Raw genomic sequence first — 11,278 nt, forward strand, 5'->3', positions numbered from 1 at the left:
GAATATCGAAGACTGGATGCAACTGAACTAAATTAACCTTAATAAATAACTAACGGGAAATCATAAAGTGGATGCAATTGCACTGAACTAATCTCAAATAATAATTAACGGGAAATTGGAAACTTGATGCAACTGCATTGAACTAACCTCAAAGAATAATTAATGAGAAATTGAAAACTGGATGCAACGTACTACATTAAACTAACCTCAAAGAATAATTAATGGAAAATCAGAACCTTGATGCAAATACATTGAATTAATAATCCTAAAACATATTTGTATTATATGTAGGAGAAATAAATGTCTCGACAAAGATAGTTTTGCATTTTAAGTAGTGTTTATTATAATTCTTTTATTGTGATTGAAAGTGTCTTGCTATTCAAGTAGCTTCAATATTATCTTCGCCACATTGGGCATTCTCACAAAACTTTAATCAAACTTCTATTGTTAAACCTAATAATAAAAAGAAGTCGATGAGTTTTATCAAGATTTAATGCTTCCTTTTTATAGAGAGTGGTGCAAGAAATTTAAATGAGTAATTAATATAATTTTTCATATCTCATAGCTATGCATAGTTGCTAATATTTTTTAGAATAATTTAATATAACGACACCCGTTCGTAGGACACGTTCATGTGATAAATCTTTTCAAGTGGGAGTAGTGTATTCTTTGAAGATATGAAAACAATCAATCTATTTTAGTGATTTATACACATTAGTGTGTAAGCCGAGCGGTGATGATTTACCACTAATCACCATAAATCTAATAAAACTATTATACAAGCTAGATCGAGTTTAAGATAATTTCATTTGAAAACTACAGATTAATATCCTAAACCACAAAGTGAAGAGGCTATCTCAATTTGATCCCTTAGTTTCCAAGTACTTATGCACCATAATCGGCGCTTTCATTAATTAGCGATTTTGGTTTATTTTCAATAAAAATATATTCTTATTCGAAAATTTGCCACTAAATCACCATAAATCTAAGAAAATTATTATACAAGCTAGATCGAGTTTAATATAATTCTATTTGAAAATTATGGATTAATATCCTAAACCACAAAGTGAAGAGACTATCTCAATTTGATCCCTTAGTTTCCAATTACTTATGCACTATAATCGCTGCTCATTGACGTATTTCGGTTTATTTTCAATAAAAATATATTCTGATTCGGAAATTTGTGTGAGACATTTTGTAAAGCCTTTTCAACACACAAAATATTTAATAGATCCCGGGCATACGCCCGGGAAAATCTAGTCATTACTAAATTGGGGGCCGGGCAAACAATTTGGGCCCCAACTGCCCGCCTATCTCGGCTACTAGGGCAGGGATCGGATCGGGTTCGGGTCGGCTATGGCTATATCCGAATTCGAATCCGAATAATTTCACAGTATCCGAATCCGAACCCGAACCCGATTATATCCGAAATTTAATATCCGAATCTGACCCGAACCCAACTGAATCCGACTAACCCGATCGGATAACACTAAAAATTCAAAAAAATCCCAAAAATTATATCCGAACCCGACATACCCGAATTCGAATCCGCCCCGAATACATACACGGATACAAAAATCAACCCGAACCCGATATATTCGGTAATCGGGTCGGGTCGGATTCAGATATACCCGACCCGATTCCATGCCCTATCGGCTACCCTCAAAGCCGCCCCTGCTTCTATTCTCTCACCACCATGTGGATAAGCTATACAGACTCTGTTGAGGATTGAACTTTCACTTTACAGATCAGGAAAGCACAGCAGGTGCTCAAGTATATGGGCCTGCAAAATAATTCTAGCATAATGCATAAACAGATAAACTACAAACTCTACCTGGGTCCTATATTGGAGGTCGACACGAGTTAGCCAGTTAGGTACTCGAGACCAAAATTCAAATCAGAAGTCAAATCCTTCAGGATCTGGTATCCAACTTTGGAGCCATACTTGTCCCTTATATATTATCATCCAATATTTAATGTACTCTGAAAACTTCGTTAGCCTAATTGTGAGACCCTCCTCCTTCAAGTGTTTTGCACACACCAAACAAGGTAAAGAAATAAGTCAGATAACTAGCTCCTCTCCAGTAACGATCTGTCCACATTTAGGAAGAGGGAATTCAAGCATGTCCTCACCCTCACTATACGGAGAATGTGCGATCGTGTTAAACACTCTCTTTACGATGATCAAAATCCACTTAAATTTACTGGGAAGTAGACTATCCCGTGAAACTTGGCTACTTTATTCTCGAGTAGAAGTCGAGTTAAAAGACCATGTTTCTTCTCAAATTTAACCCGGGACAATACTCCATATTCAACTTGGGCCCGCCATCTTATAAAATCTCCGTCGCCATCTTAATGTGGTTTGAAAAACAACAAAAACAAAAACTCTGAACGTTGGTTGGTTGATCAAACCAACCTTTCCAATAAACTTGACTAAGAGAAAAATCAAACAGCTGGTTTACAGCAGGAGAAAGACAGTAGTATAATAAGAGGCCAATCTCACACCAATTCAGATCAAACGCATGGAGAGAAAGAAAAAAGGGGAACAGCAAATTATAGTCGACGAAGAGGAAAGTGCGAGTGGTGTCGATTTTCCCATATGAACATATTTTTTCCGTGGGAACAAACTTCATCGTATTGGGCCCATTTTGCATTTGCATTTGTACCATATTAAACTTTTAAAAGGCTTCCATGATCCAACTCAAATCGCTGGCCCCAGATTTCAATATTGCTTGCGGGCCTACGATGACACCCTGAATTGTCATCCCTTCCAGAATACCATTTAATCCTTGTTGAATGAGTTGGTTAATGCTAAATATATGGCTAGTAGATAATTGGAATAAAAAACTAAGTTCTAGTGTATCAAACTCATAAAGTCTGGCTAAGATGTCGGTATGGAGTATGGACTAGTGGTTAATTGGATTTGGTACTAAACTGTAAAGTCAACCTACCTTTTAATTTTGTGCTAGTTTACTACATAATTTAGCCATAAACACCACATAAAATGGCCAATATTGAGTTTACTGTTGCACTACGAATTCGTCTTTTTGAAAGAAATTAAGAAAAGTTAATGACCAGATCAATCGGAAAGTTTTTGGATCTCTGCTTGCTAAGATGTTGTGCATTTGTTTATGTACTTTTTCATTGTACAATGGTGCATCTCTTTCTCCTACTGTTCTTTAGATTGTCAACTTATTATTATCCAATCTTTTTTGTGGAGCTTTTTGTCGTTGTTGAATCGTTAATCATAATGTTTTTAGTTACTAAGTTTTAATATACTCTGTCACGTACATTTAAGTAACTTTAGGTAACATTTTTTTTAATAAAAACTAGAGTTTCTACTTTAAAATAAAAAGTTCGTATAAGGTATTCAAGTTCGTATAAATAACTTTTGTGATATTACATCTATCAATAGCTAGATTTTAACTTTAGTACTGCATTTTATTTTACTTTTTATAATTCTAATTTTATTTTGTGCCTTCTATTTGTAGAATCAAGAAGTTATACTGATCTTTCCTCTCTTGAGAAATTCTATGGCCGAGATCGTTTTAAGAAATGTAGTGACTTTGATGAATTTTTTAGAACCGGATGCAAATTACAAACAACAATAAACTGGATCCATTATCCATAGCTATTTGTAAAAATGATTTTGTGAACCACTTCTGAATAGACAACATTTGTTGTAATTTGCAAATTCAATGTGTTTGTGTCTCTGTGGCTCGTATTTCATTAGAAACTTAGAATAACTGAGAAAGTTTTGTTTACTACAAAAAAAAAAAAAATCCAATCCTTTTATCTACTCTCCAATTCCCTTGTTCCATAATCAATAACAAAATCACACCTCAGCCAAATTCATTCCTCACTTATCACCGAAATCTCCTCTGTCCCTCACCTTTTAAATAATTTTACTTTTCTAAAAGATTTTTTTTAGACAGTCTAAAAATATAAAAGAGGACCAGTCAAATAAATAAATATAAAAGGTTGTTATTGACCCCAACTAAAAGCCTCCCTGGAACCGCGTAAACACAAGCTGTTCACCAAAACTGAAAAATTCAACTCCCCATTACTCTTTTCCCTCTTAATCATCATGGTAACACACCTCTTTCTCTCTCTCTCTCTCTCTCATTAAAGTTTCTCTGAGTTTCATTTATATATTTGTTTTTGTTACCAGATTTAAATTTCATTGAATGAGGTTTATATGGGCAATACATGCCGGGGATCATTCGGAGACAAATATATAGACGACGGATATTATAACACAAAGCCTTCAGATTGTTCAAAATCATACAATTCATCCCACTCAAACTCACGTCGCTCATTCAAAAGTTTCAACACACAACAAATCATAGCAGAAGAGCTTTTTAAAGAAACCGCCAAAAAAGTTTGTGATTATAGTAATATAGATAGAGAAAGCATGAGAAGAGGAATGGAGAGTCAAGTGTTGGGTCATAAGACAGCGAATATACGCGATCTTTATACATTTGGTCGTAAATTAGGACAGGGACAATTTGGAACTACATATTTATGTACTGAAGTTTCTACTGGGAATGAGTACGCGTGTAAATCTATAGCCAAGAGGAAGTTGATTGCGAAAGAGGATGTAGAAGATGTTAAGAGGGAAATTCAGATAATGCATCATTTATCGGGTCATAAGAATATTGTGGCCATTAAAGGGGCGTATGAAGATCCGTTGTATGTTCATATTGTCATGGAATTATGTTCTGGGGGAGAGTTGTTTGATAGGATTATTCAGAGAGGGCATTATAGTGAGAGAAAGGCAGCTGAGCTGACTAAGATTATTGTGGGAGTTGTCGAGACTTGTCATTCGCTTGGTGTTATACATAGGGATTTGAAGCCAGAGAATTTTTTGTTGGTTAATAAGGATGATGATTTTTCGCTTAAAGCTATTGATTTTGGACTTTCGGTTTTCTTTAAACCAGGTATCGATAACTATTGATTTTATTTCCTTTTATGCTTTAAGTGAATTTGAGTTTGAGTAAATGCACATTAAGGATCTTGAGTGTGTATTATATATTTGTTATGCATGTTATACTAAAAGGCAATGTTTTCTTGCTGATCAGATAATAAACCATTTACAGAATAGTATTTGTTGATTTATTGCTTCGAGAAATTGAGAAGCGGTTTGTGTTGTCTGTTTCCTTTGAAGGGTGTTTTTGCAAATCATCCTCTCTTTATGCCAATGTAGGGCTATTATGAATCATGCATATAAAGAAAGAAAGCCCCCTTTGGATTGTCTGGTTTCTAGAGAATTATATTATAAGGTGTACCTAACTAAGAGAATGCCGCAGATAAGTGATAGGTGGGAGCATTTTAAGATCATTAAGCCATTTGTTTCTTCTTGTATTGTTTATGGTGGTAGTGGGAACATCATGTTTTAGAGGTGAATAGATGTTTGACTCCCCAAATGGATAGAGAATGTTGGGAGTTGGGAAGATATTGAAGATAACTCTTTACATGCTTATTGACGGATGCATTATGTTCACAAGGATATATTTACTTGTTTTAAGAATACACGCATGGGTTGTTTAACTGCATTTGATTTTTTGGTATTGCAGGTCAGATTTTCAGTGATGTGGTTGGAAGCCCATATTATGTTGCCCCTGAAGTACTTTGCAAGCATTATGGTCCAGAAGCAGATGTTTGGACAGCTGGGGTGATACTGTATATTTTGCTGAGTGGTGTACCGCCTTTCTGGGCAGGTGTGTAAGATGTTTGTTAATATTGCTCCACACTTTTTAGTTCAACAGGATTAGTGATTTTTTTTTTTCATATTAAAATACAGAAACGCAGCAGGGGATATTTGATTCGGTGTTGAAGGGAGTCATTGACTTTGAGTCGGACCCGTGGCCTTTAATCTCCGACAGTGCCAAGGATCTTATCAAAAACATGCTCTGTTCTAACCCGTCAGATCGTTTGACTGCTCATGAAGTCTTATGTATGTTAGCACATTTTATTCCTAGGAATAGTTTTTTTCATCTATATTTTGTATAGTATATGCAGGAACATGGTGATGAAATTCATTTCTGGTTGCTTTATTTGGCAAAAAATTCCTTTTACATCTGTTTATCTTGATACGGATAAAAAAATGACATTTATTTCTTTCTATGTTTTCTTAAATGTCTGCTATTCGACACTTTTGATTAATACTTTTCACATTTTGTAATAGAGTGTCTTCATTCCTAGGCTATTTATGTCTCGTTATGACAGTGAAGTGTCTGCAATCTCTGATGAAAAAGTATTATTCATATAAACGTAAGTTCCTGCCATGCTACAATGTCAGGCTCATTGCATTGCGGGAGCCTCTGCACTGGATTAGCCATTTTAGGCCGCCTTGTGCACTCGACAAACATTTAAGAAGCAAAATTATTCTGGTATATGCTACAATCTTGTGAAGTCTTATGTCTCACTAAATTTAGTGAGGGTAAAGCTGGAAATAGAGTATACATCAAGATGTAGATGACTAGTCCAGGGCTCCCTTTTGCTTATATATGAAATGCAATTCAAACTATGCCCAAAGCAGACCTTAAGTTTGATGCAATAGTAATCTAAAGATGCAGACTTGGACAGATTGATGTATATACGTATCTTATTTTTATTTATATATTTTGAAGTTATCTTGTTCCTTCACTAGGGCTAATAAAGAAGAAGGATATGCCTCCTGAGTCCTTCCAGAATAAGTGACTTGTTAACAGTTTATTATCATCACTGAGATGCATTATTTTCATTCCCTTTTTATTTAGGTCATCCATGGATATGTGAAAATGGAGTTGCTCCTGATCGTGCGTTAGATCCAGCTGTCCTTTCTCGCCTTAAACAGTTCTCGGCTATGAATAAGTTGAAGAAAATGGCATTACGGGTAACTCTTTACATTTGTATATGATACTGAGGTATTTCTATATTTAGGTAGCTATATACATATTTAAAGAAATCATCCAAGAGGAGGGCAGGGTTTTGGCAGGATCCCTACCAATTTATTAAAAAATAAGAAACAAACTGATTACAAGGAGGGAACATTAACCTTACCCCTAATCAAAACTTACATATCTGTGTTTTAGTTAAGTGATTCAACCAACACAATGGATCCTAATCAAAGAAAATGTCCTTCTGAAACTGTTATTGGCGGGAACCATTTCTCCACCAAATATCAGGGATGAAAAATAGTCATACCTGCTGAATTAAAAGTTAAAACTAGTGACATGTGATGGAAGATTTCTTTATTAAAAGGTAAATGTACAGACAGGCTGAACCCATAAACTTGTGTTTGTGATATCCATTCATGACTCCCGGTAAGGTTAAACATGATATATGGCCTAAGCGGTGCTGATTTAGTTGGATGTCTTGATTCATATAATTGGTTCTCGACCCCGCCCTCCAAACCATAAAAGAAAGAAAGAAAAAGTAAAAGGAAAGTCCATTTTGTTTTATTTTTGTGTTTTATCTGAATGAAATTTTCATTTATAACAACCACATTGAGTTTTGATATCCTTTATTTGTTTACATGGATGCGTAGTATTAACACCTTCCCTAAAATCATTGGGGAGCGGATAGTATTATTTCCATAATTTGTATTGTAAATATGTAATGCTCTACTTATGTCCTTGTGTTCTTGCTTACGAATTCTATTGTTTGAAATTTTTATCAACTACGAGAGTGAAGCTTATTCATATTTGGTTGATGCTTCATATCATTATTTAGAGTTGCTTCATACACGCACACACTTGCATAATTGAATGCACAGATATGTTTTAATTGCTTGTTCTAGACGCAAGTCATTTTTTTCCTTCAATAAAACTGGTACTTCTTCAATTAATCTTTGTCTGTTATTAGGTAATAGCTGAAAGCTTATCAGAGGAGGAGATTGCTGGTTTGAAAGAGATGTTCAAGGCAATGGATACTGACAACAGTGGTGCAATCACATTCGATGAACTAAAAGCTGGTTTGAAAAGATACGGCTCTACCTTGAAGGAGTCTGAGATCCGTGATCTTATGGATGCTGTAAGTTTTGAAAAAGTTATGAGGGCTTGCTAGTTGATTTTGTGGCATATATTTGGTATGTTTGACATCAAATAGTTTTGGATGCATTTCTTGGACTAGTTCTTCCCATCTTGAAATATTAAGAGAGACTATTTGCATTAGATAAGTTTAGTATAAGGGCCATCTGGGCATGAAAATTAATGTTGGGGGGTTGGCCCCAAAGGTCTTGCAATCAATCCCCACCTTCACCTTGGGAAGCGAGGGGAGTTTGGGGTGGTAAAGGGTTTAGGCGTTTAGGGGTCAAAACTTAAAACTAATGATGTTCACAAAAAAGTCAAAAAATAAAGATAAAACCTTGGTCAATCATGTTTATGAAGTTAGTTGTACAGAATATGATTTTCCCTTGTTCAATGTAGTTAACAAAGGATAATTGCAGGCTGACGTGGATAACAATGGCACCATTGATTATGGTGAATTTATTGCTGCGACAGTTCATCTTAACAAGCTAGAGCGCGAGGACCACCTCGTTGCTGCATTTTCGTACTTTGACAAGGATGGAAGTGGTTATATAACTGTTGATGAACTGCAGCAAGCTTGTTCAGAACATAACATGACAGATGTTTTACTTGAAGATATCATCAACGAAGTTGATCAAGATAATGTAAGTGGTTATGTGAATCTTCATGAATGGGCATTGCAAAAAATTTAGTTTGCTATCTTTCTAAAAATTTCTCTTAAAGGTTATACATATATATAAATAATTGAAACCGTATCATTGAAAGGGGTTTGTTAGTATTTGAAACAAGCTGTTATTTAGCTGATGGGGCTAAGAATAGGATTTAACAATTTGAACCAGCTTATCTGTTATGTTAAGTTTTATCAAATTAATCTCGTTTGGTCAGTATAGTCACTTCATTATTGATAGGTCTCTCTCTCTCTCTCTCTCTCTCTCTCATACTGTCCTGTAGACATGTTGATTATTTTGATTCATGGCAGGCTTGTCCTGATTTAATGACGTCTAGTTTAACAACCCTTGCCTTTATGGTACGGGTCTGATTTCTTCCAAGTATATCGGTATCATGGTACTCTGTTCGATTGGTTATTGTACGAGGTAGTCTTTCTCCTTTGTTTTTATCGCAAATGCACACTCACTTCAATTTGCATGCTTATCGACATGAAAATGTTAAATTTGTCAACTGATCAATTTGTGTTGTGGTTAACAATTCGGGGCCTCCATCCAATATTTCCAATTCATGCTCACTCCTTTGATATTATGAAAATAGTTGGTATTTTTTTCAGTGGTTAACAATATAAGCCATACTTTCATGAAAGACATTATAGAAAGGGATGCTTAGGATCATATTACCATTTCAGTTTTGACTATTGACCAAGATTGTAAGTGATATCCGGTGGTGGCTCCTCTCTGTTATGTCCAAAGTATTTCTCAAAATTGGCTTTGAATAGTTGTTATAATGGTCTAATTTTGCATCTTGGATTGACCTTCCATTTGTTATTGGATCTATGTGTTTCAGGATGGAAGGATCGACTATGGTGAGTTTGTTGCCATGATGACAAAGGGCAATGCAGGACTTGGAAGACGAACCATGCGAAGCGGTTTGATGCAGTCACCTCGTTAACTTTTTACTTTGCCAATGTTATCAATAGGTATTGTCCTGATTTTTCTCCTCCCTTCTCTTTAAAAACTTAAAATAAAACTCTCTGGAAGGAAAAAAAAATACGATACGTTTGGCAGCTCTAAGATGTAAAAGAAATTAAAGAGGAAATTGTAATCATTCTATGCAGTAAGTATCAGATTACTACTTGCAAGAAGAAAACCTAATGATGCACTATGGCCCGGCAACCTCTTAATATGCACTAGTGCATCTTGCCTGGGATACGAGTGCAGAAGATACAAGAGAGAAAATAATCGGAAAGAGTGGTATTAAAGATGAAATGAAAATAAATAAAGTCACACAAAATAATAACAAAGTATAAATTTACAATGTAGGACGCTCGAGGTTTCCAATGCTTGCTTGAATATTCATCATATTCCCTATGGTCCATAAAAGGAGTTCTAACAAAGTCAAAGTCTGCAATAAAGGAATAAACTCTTCTCTCCAGTTGCCGCTCTTATATTTATTTTTGTTCTTCTAGACACATTGTTCCTGACAATAGTTTCTAAACGATTTGTTCCAAATACAGTATGAAGGGCCGGAAATTTATTAGTGTTGTTCTATATCACTTTACCTCTAGAGAAATCACTTTGGAGTACGAAAAACTCTTTACCGTTAGACATTTGGCAGTGTTAGTATAATTTACACAGTCTGAAGATATCTCTTGAGCCACGTGGTAGATGATACATGTATAAATGGTATCTGGGGGATGGTCAAGCAGACCTTCTACAACCATTTTTGGCTCTTGAGCTCCAGTTCAAAAACATAATTTCTTATAGGTTCGAGAGATGATGAAGAATAAGAGAAGAGTTACTAACTTCTAAACCTATTAACCCCACACTGTTTGAAATTGTTGTTGGTTTAATGAACCTCTTGAAGTACCTCATCTGTGGCTTATTCAGAGAAATATTGTCTGACTACCTCTTCCTCAATGATGTATAACTTTCCGTGTGGGTCTTTAGGATGATCGCTTTTTCTCCTCTGTGAGCATTGCAACTTGCAAGTTGTTGATGAGAATGCTTGTTGGCTTATTCAACAGCTATCTTGGGACCTAACACATACCACTTAAGAATAGTTAAATTTGAAGTTTACAAGTCCATCCATTTAATCATGGTCTAATATCGTGTTTTCTTAAAATTGATGTTACCAGGTTTGTATAGCAATGCCAGATGAATTGGTGATTTTGGCGCCAAAGATGCAATCCAACTTGTCCAAGTTTGAAAGATATACACAAACCTTCTGGCTGTATACATTCTGTGTCTTGCTATGGCCCTTCGTGGCCTAATAATTTTGAGATGTAACCACCTTATTACAATGTCGTTGGTTGGGGCATTTTCTGTTGTATCATTTTCTTTAACGTTCTTCTGTATACAACGATCTTTCATTTCTTCTGTTGTGTCAGCTAAATTTTGTCCGTTATTAATTAAAGCATTCTGACATACACAATCATTCCAAAAAGAGCATAAACACTTGTATTCTTCAGGTAGATAGCCGTGATCTAAAATATAGTCTGAATTTTTTTGCTTTGCTAAAGTTTGTTCAGGAATTAACAGTACGTATAAACACAATTTACCAAAGCATTTTAGAGCATAATACAAGTTAAAAAAGAT

General features: G+C 35.2%; 1 protein-coding gene across 2 annotated transcripts; it reads left to right on the forward strand.

Annotated features, from left to right (window-relative positions):
• The first annotated feature begins 3,772 nt into the window (after positions 1 to 3,772).
• LOC147519325 (calcium-dependent protein kinase 26-like) lies at positions 3,773 to 11,056 on the forward strand. Of its 2 annotated transcripts, XM_086590952.1 has the most exons (9): positions 3,773 to 4,090; positions 4,172 to 4,940; positions 5,577 to 5,720; positions 5,804 to 5,956; positions 6,762 to 6,877; positions 7,849 to 8,016; positions 8,432 to 8,656; positions 9,528 to 9,660; positions 10,819 to 11,056. In XM_086590952.1, exons 2-8 carry the CDS (start codon positions 4,199 to 4,201, stop codon positions 9,630 to 9,632), a joined length of 1,653 nt encoding a protein of 550 aa, XP_086447078.1. In that variant the 5' UTR covers positions 3,773 to 4,090; positions 4,172 to 4,198; the 3' UTR covers positions 9,633 to 9,660; positions 10,819 to 11,056. The 2 variants fall into 2 exon arrangements, with proteins under 2 accessions (XP_086447078.1, XP_086447077.1); XM_086590951.1 differs by having other exon boundaries at positions 3,930 to 4,940.
• Positions 11,057 to 11,278: the final 222 nt, after the last annotated feature.

This window comes from Coptis chinensis, chromosome 2, assembly GCF_015680905.1.
Source record: "Coptis chinensis isolate HL-2020 chromosome 2, ASM1568090v1, whole genome shotgun sequence".
In the NCBI taxonomy this organism is placed as follows: domain Eukaryota; kingdom Viridiplantae; phylum Streptophyta; class Magnoliopsida; order Ranunculales; family Ranunculaceae; genus Coptis; species Coptis chinensis.